Source organism: Gobio gobio, assembly GCF_949357685.1.
Source record: "Gobio gobio genome assembly, chromosome: 21".
NCBI classification, from domain to species: Eukaryota; Metazoa; Chordata; class Actinopteri; order Cypriniformes; family Gobionidae; genus Gobio; species Gobio gobio.
Window position 1 is genome coordinate 6,332,584 of NC_137117.1, and position 18,596 is coordinate 6,351,179.

The 18,596-nt window shown below is 41.4% G+C and overlaps 1 protein-coding gene across 1 annotated transcript in view; it reads left to right on the forward strand.

Moving 5' to 3' along the window:
* Nucleotides 1-6,380: 6,380 nt before the first annotated feature.
* LOC307118015 (alpha-2,8-sialyltransferase 8F-like) overlaps nucleotides 6,381-18,596 on the forward strand; it is a gene marked incomplete at both ends in the record, with an annotated part of 32,271 nt that continues 20,055 nt past the window's right edge. Inside the window, one exon of the mRNA XM_079803308.1 lies at nucleotides 6,381-6,414. Coding sequence (XP_079659434.1) covers nucleotides 6,381-6,414 — 34 coding nt within the window. The remainder of the gene's footprint in view (nucleotides 6,415-18,596) is intronic.

The window sequence follows — 18,596 nt, forward strand, 5'->3', positions numbered from 1 at the left end:
ATTTATAGTCCTCAAAGTGGCATTTTATTGACTACAAAACTGTACTGGTCACCAAACGGTGCTGAAAAAGAGTGAAAAACAAGTTTATGATGACAGATTGAGGCTTGTGTGATGACTCCTCTCCAACACAAGGTGGCGCCATCTGCAAAGATTAGATTATATTTGTGCTCAACACTAGAAAACCTACTTCAATATTCAACCTGAGGACACTGCTGGAGAAATTGTATTCTTCAGACGTTCCCCTTTAAACAATAAATATCAACTGTTTGAAAAGTGACTCGCGTTTGGTTTTCGGCCATTGAAAATTAGTAAAATTTGTCCATGGAGCCGCATTTAGATCACAATATCTCTGGAACCGAACCGTACTGGGCCTTAAAAATATGGACACCAAAAGAAAAGTTTGTTGAAAACCAAAATGCAAAAGGATATTAGGATATATTCAATACTTCTGGAGTTACAGGCATGCAAACTTGAGGAAAAACACACCAGAAGTGCTTATTCCCCATGTTTGAGCGCTCACCTTTGGCATATAATAACACACAGATTGATAAAGTCAACAGATTTCACTAATATATCTACCAATCTCTGTGTGAGAATAAAATAATGATGCTGCCATCTTTCTTAAGTCATGTTTACACGCCTGTAATTTGGCTCCAGATCTGAAAACTGTCTATTTTGACCATCCTCTACAAACCTGTGATTACTCAGTCAATACACATCTGTAAGTTTATACATTTTGTTGCATGACTTAAAACATATTTGTATATTTATATGTATTTTTTAAATATATTTATATAATTTATTTGTTTCTGAAAAAAAAAAGGTAAAAAAAATGTGGTCCCACTTTAGATTAGGGTCCAATTCCCACTATTAACAACGACATTTGCCTCAATAAAATCCTAATTTTGAGTTGCTGATATCAAGAATTAGCATTTTAACTAGTGAAAATGTAGTTGTTGATATCAAGAATTAGCATTTTAACTATTGAAAAATGAGTTGTTGATATCAAGAAGTAGCGTTTTAACTAGTGAAAATTGAGTTGTTGATATCAAGAATTAGCATTTTGAGTTGTTGATATCAAGAATTAGCGTTTTAACTAGTGAAAATTGAGTTGTTGATATCAAGAATTCACATTTTAACTAGTGAAAATTGAGTTGTTGAAATCAAGAATTAGCATTTTAACTAATGAAAGTTTAGTCGTTGATATCAAGAATTAGCATTTTAACTAGTTAGCTCTAACGTTAATTTATTCATCGGCTGAATCCGAAGTCGCCCCCTAAACCCTCATTCACTATTCCCTACTTTTGTCCACTAATACAGTTCACTTGAAGGAGTGAATGATAACGAGTGAGTGAATTCGGACAGAGAGTGTACATCGGTACAACAACACACTACATACATCGGTACAACATTCACTATGGTAAACGACTACACTTGAAGGAGTGAATGATAACGGGTGAGTGAATTCGGACAGCCACTGTGTGTAGATCGGCTGTACACCTTATTGCGGTGCAATGTGGGATTGAATGAGTGCAATCAATAACGTCCACTATGGTTTCGGACACCACTACAAATGGCTGTCCCCTCAAATAATGTCCTATTTGAGGATATAGTGGGCGATTTCGGATTCAGCCGAGGTGTTTCATCTAGGAAAAAATGTCAGGGTTCCCTTTCAAGGGAACTCGCGCTGCGTCAAGCACTGCGGGAACGCCTCTGCGTGATGCGTCATGAAGCACTCGTAAAATCAGTCCAATGGTGTGTCTGGACGTCATAGGCGGGTGACGTCATAGACCAGGAAGCTATAAAGCAGCCCTGAACCAGACACTGTCAGCTTCTGTGTCTTCACAAGTGCTCCATGTGAAATCGTTTGTCCTATTGTATGAAAGAAAGTGTGTGTCTCTCAAAAAACAAAAAATATGGCGAATCAACAGTTCAGACAGTGTGTTACTCCCTGCCCTCGTTGCATCACGGGTGGGGATACACACTTGCTCTGTGTTATATGTTTGGGACCGGAGCATGCACAGACAGCTCTCGAGGGACTTATAAATTGACTTATAAAAAACTGTCCGGTCCCGCCGTTCGCTCTTCGAGGAGGGCGCTTCGGCTCGCGTTCCCCAGGGTGCAGGTCCCACTGCTGCTGAGGCACAGCGAAGGCTTTCATCTTGGGGTTCGCAAATGGATCTGACGGCGGGGTTAGAGACGGGTGATCCCCTATCTCTGCCTTTACCCGTCAGATCCGATGCTTCAGTTGCAGAGTTAGAAGCACGCTCTGCGGTTTCTTCTGCTCGCGCTGAAGCGCAGGTGCAGCAACACTCCAGTTCTGAGGAATTGGATGTTGTAAGCCTGGATTATTTAGATGAGGCATCGCCACCTCATTCACACGCTCAAGAGGAGCTTTTGGAGGTTGTGACTCGCGCTGTTGCCAGGTTGCAAATAGACTGGCCAGTCAAGACGCAGGAAGTTCATCAGCCCAGTAAATTAGATGAACGCTTCCTTCCATCTAGATCGCAACCTCCAAAGCGGGGCTTGCCGTTTTTTCCTGATCTCCACACCGAGGTGTCGAAATCATGGAAAAAACCAGCATCATTCCGACCATTCAACCCCAACACAGCCGCTTATTCAAACATAATGGGGTTGAAACAGCATGGTTACGCGGTGATGCCTCGGGTAGAAGAGACGCTCGCGAGCTATCCCTCTCCTGAGTCATCATCGTCGTTAAAAGCCCCGCAGCTGCCCACTAAGCCGGTCAGAACAACGTCGGCGTTAGTGGGTATGGCGTACTCAGCAGCAGGTCAGGCAGCCGCATGTCTCCACACGATGGCGGTGCTTCAAGCTTATCAGGCTGACCTGCTGAAAGATATCGATGATGAGTGTGAAGAAGTTGGGAGGGAAATGATAGCGGAGATTAGGAGAGCTGCTGATTTGTCTCTTCGGGCCACCAAGGAGACGGCTAGATCCATCGGCCCTTCTATGGCAGCCCTGGTGGCCACGGAGAGACATCTCTGGCTGAATCTATCAGAGATAAAAGATCGAGATAAGAAGTTCTATCTCCCCTGCTGGCCTCTTCGGCGATTCCGTTAATACAGTCGTTGAGAGGTTTCAAGAGTCAAAAAAGCAGGCAGCTGCGTTCCAAAAATTTCTCCCCCGTAAATCTCATATCTTTGGGGCTGCTGGGCGGGAGCAGCTCCAACCGAGTACGTCCTCCTCTCACAGAGCGCAAGAGCGAGAGAGTGTTGCTACCCGCGCTCCCCCACAGAGAGACTGGGGGCGGGGTCAGCACTCTCAGCCGAGGTCTTCCCGAGGTAGAGCAGATCTGAGGACTGTTATTATCTCCAGGAAGGCCTCGGCGAAGAAGTCCTGACGCCAAAAGTGTCAGGCTTCTGATGGCAGTCCCCTCCGAGGTGAAGCGGTGTGTCGAGGCACCCGTCTCCTCTCGGTGCCATCAGGGGGCCGTTCTGCCAACCCTGCCACCTCGGGTGCTTCAGGGCGCAACGGTCCTCGGCGAGCGCAAATCTCCACGTCCGCCCGGAAACGTAGCGGCGCGGGGATGCTCGCTCCCTCCAAGGAGGGTCCAAAGTGGGTCAGTTTGGTTGCTTCCTGCCGGCGTGCCGTTTCAGGACACCAGGCTGCTCACACTTCAAAATCCAGAGGCCAGCCTCGAGAGGCTGGTTCCCTTAGTAGATTTTCTGGCAGCGTGGAAACTTCTGCCAAATATCTCAGATTGGGTCCTGCGTACAATAGAAAATGGGTACAGAATACAATTCGGGTCACACACGCCCATGTTCAATGGGGTGCTACCCACAGTGGTAAACCCCGAGCAGGCTCTGGTAATGGAGCAAGAGGTACAGACTCTTCTGCGAAAAGAGGCTATAGAGCGGGTCCCTCCCCACAGCAGAGAGTCAGGGTTTTACAGCCGGTACTTCATAGTTCCGAAGAAGGATGGAGGACTGTGTCCTATTCTAGATCTGCGCCAGCTAAATTGGGCAGTAAAGAAACTAAAGTTCAAAATGCTCAAGCTAAAACAGATCATGTGTCACATCAGGTCCGAGGACTGGTGTGTCACAATAGACCTGAAAGACACATACTTTCATTTCTCCATCCTTCCTCAACACAGGAAGTTCCTCAGGTTTGCTTTCGGGGGCGAAGCATTCCAATATCGGGTTCTTCCATTCGGCCTAGCATTATCACCCCGCACCTTCACAAAATGCGTGGATGCAGCTTTGGCTTCGCTGAGACTCCAGGGCATCCGCGTATTGAATTACATAGACGACTGGCTGATCCTAGCAGAGTCGGAACATCTAGCGGCTCAGCATCGAGATGCTGTGATCGCTCACATGAAGAGGCTGGGGTTAAGGCTAAACACAAAGAAAAGCACGTCATCTCCACAGCAGAACATCACTTTTCTGGGTGTGATATGGGATACAAAAACCATGAGGGCTCGGCTGACGCCCGCTCGGGTGAATTCGATCCTACAAGCCGTATCCAAGATAAAGCTAGGCCAGTCACTCACTGTGAAACAGTTTCAAAGACTTCTGGGTCTGATGGCAGCATCGTCCAACGTCAAACCTTTTGGCCTGCTGTACATGAGGCCCTTACAGTGGTGGCTCAAGACCAAGGGATTCTCCACGAGGGGAAATCCTTTTCGCATGATCAAGGTCACGCGGCGATGCCTACGTGCCTTAGTCATGTGGAAGGATCCTTGGTTCCTGTCCCAGGGTCCGGTGCTGGGGGCTCCCTGTCGTCGCTTAATGCTAATGACGGATGCATCCCTCACCGGCTGGGGGGCAACCATGAGTGGTCGCTCAGCTCAGGATCTGTGGAGCGACCAGCAGCTCTCCTGGCACATAAACCAGTTAGAGCTGATGGCTGTGTTCCTGGCACTCAGGCACTTTCTCCCAGACCTGAGGGGCCATCATGTGTTGGTTCGCACGGACAACACATCGGTGGTCTCATACATAAATCGCCTGGGGGGGTTACGCTCGTGCCGGCTATGGAAGCTGGCACATCGAGTCTTAGTTTGGGCCCAGGGCAAGATGCTATCGGTCCAAGCAGTGTACATCCCAGGGGTACCTGAACACTACGGCAGACTCCCTGTCGAGGCAGGGAGTGGTGCCGGAGGGTGGAGACTCCACCTCGAGGTGGTGGAGCTCATATGGAACCGGTTTGGTCAGGCTCAGGTGGATCTGTTTGCGTCTCAAGAGACAACGCACTGTCCCCTATTTTACTCCCTCACACATCCAGCCCCTCTGGGGTTGGATGCCATGGTGCAGACGTGGCCGAGGCTGCGTCTGTACGCCTTTCCCCCTCTGGCGTTGATACCAGGAGTGCTGGAGAGAATACGCCGGAACGGGGTCCGTCTGTTGCTAATAGCCCCGTTTTGGCCGACACAAGTTTGGCTGTCAGATATCATGTCTCTCCTCGAAGGTCCCCCATGGGAGATTCCGATCAGGAGGGACCTTCTCTCCCAGGCGTCGGGGGCAATCCTGCACCCGAGGCCGGAGTTGTGGAAACTGTGGGCTTGGCCCCTGAGGGTAGACTCAGGCTCGTAGACACAGGTCTCTTTGCTGAGGTAGTTGAGACCATGTTGCACTCCAGAGCCCCTTCAACAAGGAGGCTGTATGCCCTTAAATGGAGAGTCTTCGTCGCATGGTGTTCTAACCATTCTCTAAATCCAGTCAACTGCCAAGTCAACTCAGTACTAGATTTTCTACAAGAAAAGTTCTCTTCAGGGTTATCCCAGTCCACCTTGAAGGTATACGTGACGGCAATATCGGCCTATCACGTCCATCTGGATGGTGCATCGGTGGGGAAACACCCATGGGTTACTCGCTTCCTTCGTGGTACTCTGAGGCTAAGGCCTGCGGCACGCTCGAGGGTGCCGATCTGGGATCTGGCCGTGGTGCTGGAAGGTCTAGCTTTGGCCCCATTTGAGCCTATTGAGGAGGTGCCAGAGAAGTTCCTCACTTTAAAAACTGTGTTTCTCTTGGCTATTTCGTCTCTAAAGAGAGTGGGGGATTTGCAAGCACTATCTGTCGCCCCCTCCTGTCTTGAGTTTGTGCCAGGAAGGATATGTCCCGAAAGTTCCTACGAACGTGGCAGGTCCTATAATACTGCAGGCCTTCTCTCCGCCTCCCTTTGAAAATCCAGACCAGGAAAAGTTAAATCTGCTCTGCCCAGTGAGGGCACTAGATGCTTATGTCCACAGAGCTGCCCTGTGGAGAAAATCTAAGCAATTGTTCATCTGTTTCGGGTCCCCAAACAAAGGGAAACCTGCATCTAAGCAGACATTAAGTAAGTGGATAGTCGAGGCTATCTCACTCGCATATGAGTCGGCCGGCCAACCTTCACCACTAAAGGTCCGAGCCCACTCTACTAGGAGTATGGCGGCCTCTGTCAGGAGTCTTCCTGCAGGAGGTATGTGATGCAGCAGGGTGGTCCTCTCCGCACACCTTTGTGAGGTTTTACAACCTTGATGTAGCCTCTACTCCAGGTTCTCGGGTGCTTGTAGCTTAATGTGCGCTGTGAATTTCACATATACAGGCATTTGAGAGTCATGGCGGCGTTGGTATTGTTTTCCCGCAGCATTTGACGCAGCGCGAGTTCCCTTGAAAGGGAACGTCTCAGGTTACGTATGTAACCATGGTTCCCTGAGAGGGAAGGAGATGCTGCGTTGCTTAGCCATACTCCCGGCACGCCTGTGACCGACTTGTTCGACTTTTTCAGAAGCTGGCAGTGTCTGGTTCAGGGCTGCTTTATAGCTTCCTGGTCTATGACGTCACCCGCCTACGACGTCCAGACACACCATTGGACTGATTTTACGAGTGCTTCATGACGCATCACGCAGAGGCGTTCCCGCAGCGCTTGACGCAGCGCGAGTTCCCTCTCAGGGAACCATGGTTACATACGTAACCTGAGACGTTTTCTTAAGTATTTAAAAAAATATATATTTTTTGTAGAAATATTAGTGTTTTCAACTAATTAATTACTTGACCTGTAGCAAAACATTTTCTACCACTTAACTAACATACTACATTTTTCTCCCCTTAGGACCGGAAGCTTTTTTAATGTTTTAAGACTGAGAAGGACACTTTGCTATAACGTTGCATGATAAGTCAAAATGGTAAGTTTAAATTGAATTTCTTATTTCTTCTATAATTGACAATAGATCATATGAATTACTAATGTTAGATATGTTTAAGTAAATTCCATCTAATGTTGTCTAATTTTTTTGACCTGCATTTTATCCTCATTAAGAATTTTCCAACTAAAATTTGCATTAACTCACCCATATGACATCCCAAATGCATGTGCCTTTTAGATTTTCAGAAAAATATCTCTTTTGTTAGTCCATACAGTGTAAACCAATTTTGAAGCTCAAAATGATTATATGACGTGAAATGTATTATGCATGTAAAAGGTGCACAAGTAGCTACTGCAGGGCTCGACATTAAGCCTTTTCATGGGCTTGTCCTTCGGACAAGTAAATCTATCATTCACTTGTCCGAATAAAATATTAGCTTTTCCGGAAATTTGTATTTATTTTTTGGGGTATAATTTATTCTGAAGCAATATTTTCACCAATGTTCAATCAGCTTTGCCATATTTCTTAAATCTGAATATTTGTGATATTTGTAGCTTTTTATAAAGGATTTTTCCCCCTAATCTTATTAAATATAGGATATGCTTCAGATTTAATTTTATATCGTTAAATGTGATCAATAAATTAAATTAGAATAAGGCACTATAGGGCTGTTACCAATCAAATTCAATCATTGACACTGAAAAATTACAACTGCATTAAATAATGTTATGAGATTGTTTTAAATATTTTTTGAAAATACAAATAAGAAATGTTGGAAAAAATAATACGTTTAAACATGAAACTAAACCAGCAGTAGGTGGCGGCATGTGACCGTCTTAATGAGCGAGTCATTGAGTCGATTCCTAGAAACGGCTTATTCATTCAGCAATGAAGCGGCAGTTCATGCATGAGTCATTGAATCTTTAATTCAACTGATTCTTTCAAAACGTTAAATCATTCAGTAACACGCGATTGCTGCTGTGAGATGCTAGTTCTGCTGTGATCTTTATTTGGAAATATTTTCGCTGTTGGAACAGAACAAAAACAATCAATATTGCATCCAAAATGTAAGTGACTTAATGTTAATTAATCATTTATGGAACTGTCATTTGATATCAGTGTCAAATTTTCTAATGTGATGGTATTTAGCACTCTTGATCGTGTGATGTTGCTTAACTGTATCATAAGTTATAAAAATAAAAACTCCACAATTTTTACAGTAGTATGATAACAGTTTCTCTGTGTGAGCAGCGCTCATTTGGTATGATTTCTCCTAGAGAGGCTGCACGTGCGTCAACAGCTCAACGTTGTTACCGTCAATTCATTATACATTATATATTATCATCCACTATGGATCGCCACTTACACTAAATTAATGCAGAATGAATCATTCTCGCATTTTGGTGATTCCCTAGTTATTTTCTGTTATTGACGTTTCAATCAGGCTACTTGTCCGGTCGGACAAGTACAATTCTCTTTCACTAATCCCTTCAAAAAATCCACTTGTCCCGGACAAGCGTTAATGTCGAGCCCTGTACTGTATGGAAGGATATCGCGGACAATTTTCAAAAGGAATTGCAAGGAAGGGCCACGGGTATTCATTTTTTTTGTTTGCATGTTTTGTTTTGTTTTATTTACTTTTAAAGTGATGGTAGGCATTAACTTGCATTATATGAATCACAGAGAACTACGGTTTCAGCTAAAAAACTGCTATACTGAAGAAAAAAAGTCACCTACATACTTCTTAGATGGCCTGTAAATTAACAGCAAATTAGAATTTTTGGTGAACTATCCCTTTAATCAAGAATGATTAAATATATTAGGGTGTAAAGCTAATAAATGATTTGTTGATGCATGTTTTATTTTCAGACTAAATTATAAATGCAACCAATGACTGATTCAGATGTAGTTCATAAAGAATTACTACACTTTAGAATTAATTTTTTGATATTTTACCCACCCCCATGTCATCCAAGATGTCTTTGTTACTTCAATTGAAAAGAAATTAAGATTTTTGAGGGAAACATTCCAGGATTTTTCTCTATATAGTGGACTTCACTGGGGTTCAACAGGTTGAAGGTCCTAATTGCTGTTTCAGTGCAGCTTCAAATGGCTCCACGTAATCCCAGACGAGGAATTAAAGGATTAGTTCACCTCAAAATGAAGTTTTTTGAGAAAATCATTCCAGGATTTTTCTCCATACCATTGACTTCCATGACAAACAAAATGTTGAAGGTCCAAATCAATGCAGTCTCAAAGGAAGGGCTTCAGAGGCTCTGCACAATCCCAGAATAGGGTCTTATCTAGTGAAACCATCGGTCATTTAAAAAAAATAATAATAAAATGAATATACTTTTTAACCTAAATAGCTCATCTTACACTGCTCTGAGGCTCGCAGGGATTGCACAATCACGCCGAAAACGTCACACTAGACGTAGGCGGAAATACCGCCCCAAGTGAACATGCGAGGACGAATACAAACTCCCGTAACCAAAAAACACTCCATCTTCAACTTCAAAATCGTCTGACATTGTTTTACCTTTTTTTTTTTTGCTAAAGGACGTTTGTATTAGTCTTTGCATGTGCGCTTTGTAAACACTGGGGTACTTCCGCCTACGACTAGTGTGACGTTTTTCCACGTGATTGCACAATCACTGCTGAGCGTAGAGCAGCGCAAGATGAGCAATTTAGGTTCAAAATAGTTCAAAAAATATTCTGTTTTATTTTATTTTTTAAATGACCGATCGTTTGGCTAGATAAGACCCTATTCCTCGTCTGGGATCACGCAGAGCCTCTGAAGCCCTTTGAAACTGCATTGATTTGGACATTCAACATTTTGGTTGTCGTGGAAGTCAATGGTGTGAAGACATTTTTTTTGTTTGAAAATGACCGATTGTTTCACTATAAGACCCTTATTCCTCATCTAGGATTGTGTCGAGCTCTTTGAAGCTGCACTAAAATTGGGTCCTTTAACCTGTTGGTAACCGTTGAAGTCCACTATATAGAGAAAAATCCTGAAATGTTTTCCTCAAAAACCTTAATTTCTTTTCAACTGAAGAAAGAAAGACATTAATATCTTGGATGACATGGGTCAGTAAACTTGAATTCTGAAGTGAAGTAATCCTTTAAAGGGTTCGTTCACCTAAAAATTAGATTTCTATAATTTATTACTCACCCTCACAATTATCCGTTAAAAATAATCACAATTGCTTTATCACAGACTGAAAACATTCACATGAAAAGAGAGTGTGTCCTGAAGGCCCTCATCGATTTCCTTGGGGAAAATCCACAAGACTTTATCAAGGAGTACCTTGTGAGTTGAAAGTGTGCATATTCTATTTTGATTTTATTTTTCAGAAAAAGTTTAAAGTTGTGTTTTGTAGTTATGAATGCAAAATGTTTTTATTTTGAAAACATTTATTATGTACATTACTTTAGGTGAACCAGCGAGGTGATTGCGAGGGTGATGTATGTTATTCGTAAGGAGGGGGGAGAACATCACGAACCACCGGCTGACATAGGTGTCGTCATCGAGGGTGTTACAGTTTTGAATGAACTGCCTTCGTTCACATCAGCTTGTGCCTTGCTTCTCGGGATGATATACATCATGAATCTGGCCTATCCAAAACCACTTCGCTTTACATTCGAGGTATTCCAGAAATTTCTCTTGCAGCTCGATCAGCACAAGATGTCACCAAAAGTTCAAAGTCTGTTCAGTAGACTACAGTGAACTTAAAGGGTTAGTTCACCCAAAAATGAAAATTCTGTCATTAATTCCTCACCCTCATGTCGTTCGACACCCGTGAGACCTCCGTTCATCTTCAGACACAAATGAAGATATTTTAGTGTAAAGCTGATGCTGAGAAAGGCTTCAGATAGGCCTCCATTGGCATTCAGTACTTTTATACTCCCAAGACCCATAAAAGGCACTTAAAACATCGTTACAAATTCTATCTCACCACAGTGGCTCTACAATAATCTTACGATGCGACGACAATAGTTTTTGTGTGCAAAAAAAAATCAAAATAACACCTTTATCCAACTTGTTCTTGTCTTCCGTGTGCCTCCACGACGCATGTGTGAGAATATGACGTAGCGCCGGCGTTCGGGAATCCATGAAATGCGCACTTTAGTCCCATTTTGAGAACTACGCCAAGACCTTAAACACGATCAATGTAGAATTCAACAGCTGAGATACGCGCGTCTTCCTCTGCTTGTAAACAAATCGCTTCTGGGTCATGTGTCCAAACGCCGGATCTGCGTCATATTCTCACGCATGCGTCGTGGAGACACACGGAAGACAAGAACAAGCTGGATAAAGGCGTTATTTTGATTTTTTTTTGCGCACAAAAACTATTGTCGTCGTATCGTAAGATTATTGTAGAGCCACTGTGGTGAGATGGACTTTGTAACAACGTTTTAAGTGCCTTTTATGCGTCTTGGGAGTGTAAATGTACTGAATGCCAATGGAGGCCTATCTGAAGCCTTTCTCAGCATCAGCTTTACATTAAAATATCTTCATTTGCGTCTGAAGATGAACGGAGGTCTGACGGGTGTCCAACGACATGAGGGTGAGTAATTAATGACAGAATTTTCATTTTTGGGTGAACTAACCCTTTAAGGTAATGTTTGAATGTCTGAGTTTAAAATAGTGTCTCAGTTTTAGTTGGATGTTTCATTTGTTTTCTTATGTTTGTAAGACTATCCATTTGTTCATTCATATGTCTAGTATGAATGTGTAGTTCGAATCTGTAGTTGATTGGTTCACTTTAAATTGGTGAAAGTGTAATTGCCTATAACTATAAGGTGTTATAAACATTTTCCATGATCTGTTTGATGTTGGGGTTAATTTTTTTTTATCATTGTTTTTTATAAAAACATGGCTCAGTTTAGGGCTGTAACAACAATGAGTTTCGTGGAATAATTAATTCAAATGGTATAAATATTCATGAGTCTATGAATATGATTTGCTTGTTGTACAGACAATATCAACGTATAACGGAACCTTTAATCATTTAAAAGTAACCTTTATCCAAATTGATTTCTTCATCAATTATCAATCTTACAAACCTTAAGAAACATTGATCTGCTTGATCAGGACAAATAATATTTCTTATATTTGTACAATTTGTATCACTGAAGTAGAAATACAGGAAAATCAAGCTTAAATGGGTAGCTAAAATCTTACGTCTCATTGACTTCGATATTTGTGAGCAAAACAATACGGATTCACTTCAATGCAATCATTGGGTTTTAATAAAACAACTACAGTTTACAAAGCTACAATTCACACGGGGGGAAATATGCATATATATGTAGGAGAAAACAAACAATATGGTACAAACAAGGAAACATGAAACTTAACGAATAATATAAAGGGAAGAAGAATGATGGGAAGAGAGAATTAACAAGGGAGAGAGAGAGAAAAAGACACAGAGAGATAGAGACAGCTTCACCGCAATTTCACAAGAGCCCTCAAGAAATTCATAGTCCTGTGAACGGGAATAATTCAGACAACCTTTTCCAAGCAGTTTGATTGTGAAATAGAATACTTGCATTACTTTGTCTTCTCGTGTAAGTGTCTGAGTTCGAATCGTCGGGGAAGTTCGCTAAGGATTTGCAGGTCCCTGGAGAATTTCTTTGAAGTTTAGGAAAGTCGCTCCAGAAGTCTGCCGGTTTCTCTCTCCGTGCGGGGAGGCCTTCTCTCAGGGTTGGGAAGACCAGGGGTAGTCTTCCCCTCCATAGCGAAATGCCAAGAGGTCCTTTCCTTGTGGTGGCGAGAATGCAAAGAGTTGATGGTCGCTCGTGTTCAAAGTGGCCACGCCCATAATTATGCATAACTTTAACTCTTTATATAATGCAAACGAATGAGTTATAAATAAATCCCCCCCCTACGGCAACATTAGCCGTATAGACTAAAAGCACAGTTTGTGCCAGACTGTAAACATGTGTTCTTCTGCTGTAAAGTTGGGCATTTTAACATGAGCTCAATGAGATTCTGCTCCTTCTGGAGTCTGTCTCTAGTGGCCAGTCCATGAACTGCAGTTTAACTCACTTCAGTATCGGCTTCAGGAGAAACTGAAGCTTGGTCAAAACTGACATTGTGTTATTGACCGTTCAAGCGCAAAAATGCACGAAAAAGAGCTATTTTTTAAAAATATACACCGGGACTCTTATTTTGAGTCGGATGTAGTTGGCGCTTGATTAACTTGCTTTATAAATGTATGTTTAATATAACTTTAGACAATTTAATCATGATTTATTCACTGTAAAACTTTATTTTCATGATTTATCACAACATTTGATCTTTTGTCAAATCAATATGATTGATGATATGGTTCATATTATACATAATTATATTTATTGTTTGTTGTATTAAAGCTGCTGAAGGGCCTTTAAACGTGCAGAATTATTCAATGTGTTGACGTAATTCCCCAGCAATGGCTCCAGCTGTTAGCAGCTCCTCCCCTTTTTTGAAAAGGCCAATAGCGTTTGACTAGAGCCTTTCTGTTTGGTAAAGCCGGAGTTTCTTCATAATCTCTAACTGTTTCTCATCATAATCTCTGGTCTAGACTATGTGTGTGCGCTGCTGCGGTGGTGAGCGTGAAACCAGACTTCCTTCGCATCAACTGAAAGCATATTTACACTGTCTGAATCGTTTCCTATCGCATCTGTAGTGCGCTATGTGCCGTTCACCATGTAGAAAATGGTAAATGTGTGAACAGCTGACCGATTTCAGCCCTAAATATGCATATTTAAATCTTTATCAAGTAAACTTTCGGCCGACCGCCTTCCGTAGAAAAGTGTTGAATGTTGAAAGTGAAACTCGAGATACGTTCGTGACGTCATGACCTGGTCGCGTTAGTCTTTCGATCGGCAGGGGAACTTTCAACAATTTTTCCATAAATTGAACAGGGAAGGCGGTCGATCGAAAGTTTACTTGATAAAGTTATAAAACTGGATATTTTTCTTACACAAACACGTCGATTTGCTTCAGAAGGCCTTTATTAACACCCCAGAGCCGCGTGGAGCAGTTATATGATGGACAGATGCACTTTTTATGGACTTCAAAAACAGAGCAACTATGAATCCAATTCTAATGTTTAGATTAGCCTGGACCTTTGTAATATAACTCTGATTTTCTTCGTCTGAAAGAAGAAAGTCATATACACCTAGGATGACTTGAGGGTGAGTAAATTATGGGCTAATTTTCATTTTTGGGTCAACTATCCCTTTAAGGCTAACAATCATTCTAAAAGCTAAAAAACTTCCATTTTGATTTCAGGAGGCCTTTAAAATACGGGGAATAAGCTCAATTTGCCAGCTTTAGCTAGCTTGTAGTCTCAATATAAGTTTAGCTCAAATTGAGTAAAGAGCGCTTTTTACATCTCACCAGACTGTCCGACCTCCTCACTCACTTTCTTCCAAGCGAGATCCTTTTTATTCCTGTTTCTATAAAGTATGAAGATGTATCGTACAGCTCCGGGGATCCACATATGATTTCGTCCTCATTGTTGTCACTACTAGAGCAAGCTCCTGATTGGTTAACGCGGCGTGAATATCACGCGTCAAACGCTCAATTCGTGGCGTGTCATTTGTGCCACCTCATTCGCGCCACAGAATGTCTATTTGCGTCTTTGCATTGACTTAACATGTTAATCACTAGCGCGAAACGCTTCATTTGCGTCTGGTATGAACGTACCATTAGAGAGTCGAAAAATAAGCAGCTCTAGCACTTTCTGTATGCAGTAATGCTATCTTTCCACGAAATGCGAAACACCTCTAGTTTTGTTTTCTCCCAGCTGCGATCCATTTTTCTGGCTGCTCTTCTAATGGCCCGAGTGTGTTCGTTGTACCACGGCGTTGGACTATTTTCTTTAAGCGCAAAGGAGCAACTGTGTCTAAAGTGCTGGAAAAGAGAGAGTCAATCGTTTCTGTTGGCTATCTGGGATGCTGAGGAGATGGAACTGATGAGGAAGATTATTTATAAAGCAATCTTTAGTGGTAGAAGTGATAGTCCTACCATATTTGTAACAGGGAGTGGGCTTTGCAGCCTTGGCTTAATGGAGTATACACGAAACAAGATCGTGATCTGAGATGTTATCTTTTTGCTGCAGCTTTTTGCTGATTTCAATGACATCAACATAGATGTGACAAAATTAGATCTAAAATATGATTACATCCAGTAGGCCCTGACACGTGCTGCCTAAATGCCTCTGAATGCTCTATGGTGCTGGAGGCTATGTAGCTAAGCCCCTGGAAAATATTCCCCTTTAGCTCCTGTCTTTCAAGACAGCTCTGCCATCAGCCAAACATGTGAGTGAATGCACGCTATGTTCATTCCTTGCGCACTAAATTCTCTCCTATCGGAGATAAGATTTTTCTTAGGCCCAGCCCGGCCTTCATGTGAGGTACATTCCCATCCACGGAGGATGAGAGTTCGAACACTCTGTCCTGTACGTGTCTTGTGGTTGTACTTGGACAGGACCAGCTCTTTCAGGAGAAGCAACCAGTTAAACCCCCCCCCACACACACACACAGGGAACCCCATTTCGAAGCAACGCCGCCCTCATTGACTTGTGGAAGCTATATCGGAGATATTTGTCTGCGTGTTTTCTTCCACAGATCTTATCGCTGCCCCTACTTTTGAGTACAAGTTTGATCAAATTTCATAAGATAAAAACTTATGATAAAATTTCGGTAACACTTTAGAATAATGGTCCATCATTAATAAGTAACTAGGACTAATGAGTATTACTACAATAACACTTCAGCTAATACTATTAACTAATCAGTAAATAATATCAAATTTATTAGAGAGTTCCTTGTTAAGTAATCAATAATTACTGAATGAGATTAGCCTCATTAATAAATATTAACTTACTGACAAATTATGAAGAACATTATCGTGTGTCGGAGACATAATCAATCATCTTTTTTACTTTGAATATAATCATAAAATGCATCACTAGTTACTCAAGTGTTACCTAGTCACTCTTCAAGAACTACTAGTGATCTGGACTATTATTTAACATCTCTTCCACTTTAAAATAATGGTCCGGATCACTAGTAGTTCCTGCATAGTGACTAGGGAACACTTGAGTAACTAGTGATGCATTTTATGACCATGTTAAGAGTAAAAATTTAAAAATTGCTCGCATCTCAGACACGCTAATGTTGTGATTTGTAATGAATTAGTAATTCTTTATCATAGTTCCTTATTAGTTCTTAGTGATGCTAATCTCATTCAGTTATTATTGATTACCTCATAAGGCACTATCTTAGTCATAAATTCGATATTACTTACTGATTAGTTCAGCTTGTTTCTATATTAGTTAAAGTAGTAGCTGAAGTGTTAGTACTCGTTAGTCCTGCATCACTTCCTGCGTAGTGATTTATTAATGACCTATCATTATTCTCAAATGTTTCATAAACACAATTCTCGCCAAAGGCAATTCTGAAGAAGAAGAAGAACTGCATTTTCAAAGACAATATTGCTCACTGCAAATTACATGTCTGGTTTAAAACATTGTGAACATTTCACAGGGTAAGTCATCAAGTTTTTAGTGGGGTGGAGTTATGCAGTTGGTATGTATGTGTGTGTCACCTTAAACCCCTGAATCACCCAATCTCTCACACACACACACACACACACACACACACTCGGGTCTCACTGATGGCCTCTGTGTCTCTCCAGTGGGTCTTCACGATGCTGATGGCCATGGTCATCTTTCAGGGTGTGTGTGTTGTGTTTTACTACACAACTGACACATGCTCGTCCAGGTGAGCGCTTTATCTCAATATTTTATTATAATCCAATAATTGCTATTTAAATTAATTCAAATTGTTTTGTAAATTTCATTAGTTTAGAAGGAAAGGTCTTTATAATTTTTAATCTGAATAGAAATGTTTTAGATGTGTTATGCAGGAGAGTAAAGTTGTTCAGGACCGGGGTGGTGCTGAATCGCAAATAAAGTTTGGGGTTCACTCGCTAGTGCTCTTCAAATGAACAGTTAAATGTGAAAATATGATGTTTAAAACATTTGCTGGACTTCTACACGAGTCTGACAATGTGTCAATTAAGTCGAGTCAAATGTATTTACAATACACATCGTTTCAAAGCAGCTTTTCAAAACTACATGTGCAATGCATTAAAATTTAGAGTGATCTGTTACACTCTCAGAAAAAAAGGTACAGTGGAGGTTCATTGGGGAACAAAACGTATAACTAGCTTTAAAAAGGTACACAATTGGTCAGTAGGGTACGGTTATCCCATTGTGTTCCTCTACTTTAGAGCAGAAGTTCGGTCCTGCAGAGTTTGACCCTGAAAGACATCTATAGAAGCTCTTATTGAGAATTAACAGAGGTTTAGATGCTTTATTGAACACCATTATGGATATCAGTTTCATTTAGTTGGGCTGTTTGACTCTTGCCTTTTTATGTGAGTTTGTGGTTTTTGTTACAGTGTTAACGCAACTCATAATCTGTTCAAATCAAAAGAACCCGTAAACAAAAATTGTCATGAAGAAAAATGTTTGACCGAACTCAACTCACTGACTAAAAACGTTAATAAATAATATTCACCAACATTACTTTCGTGCCGCAGATCAGACATTCTAGGGGGAGAAAAGTTTAGAAGCACAGATATCAAGAATCAGCATATGAATCTCAACAATGGTGACATACTTAATGCTGCAATGCATGCTGGGAGCCATGAGTTTTATACTGTGGTGGCTTAGTAGGGTTGGCGATAAACTCTAATAATAATAATAATAAATCTTTTTTTTTCTATAGCGCCTTTAAATGTACATCTCAAAGCACTTTACAGAAACAGACAAAACATAGTACACAAAAATAGAAATAAACAATAAAAAATGAATAAAAAAGAAGGAGAATGTTAAATCAAAAACAATTAAAAACTATATAACATTGATACAAACATTCAATAAAAAGTTACCCTAAAAAAAATAAGTTTTAAGGCGAGATTTAAATATGCAAAGGGATTGAGCTTGCCTTATCTCAATCGGTAAAGAATTCCATAATTTTGGAGCTGATGAGGAAAAAGCCCTATCACCCATCAGTCTTAGATGAGTTTTTGGAACAACTAAAAGACCAGTTTCAGATGAACGAAGATTACACGTCGGAGTATAGGGGATTAAAAGCCGCAAATATTGCGGTGCCAACCCATGTAAAGCCTTGTAAGTTAGCATCAAGATTTTAAAATCAACCCTAAACTTGACCAGGAGCCAATGCAAAGACTCAAAACAGGAGTGATGTGATCTCTCATCCTAGTTCTAGTAAGGATTCTAGCAGCTGAATTTTAACTAGCTGCAATTTGTATAGGGTAGCTTTTGACACCCCAGCCAACAAGGCATTACAATAATCAATACGGCTAAAAACAAAAATATTAATCAACCTCTCAGCAACAGAAAAAGAGAGCGTAGGAGGTAATCTGGCAATATTTCTAAGATGAAAAAAATATGTTTTGACTGTATTTTTTACATGTGGCTCGAAT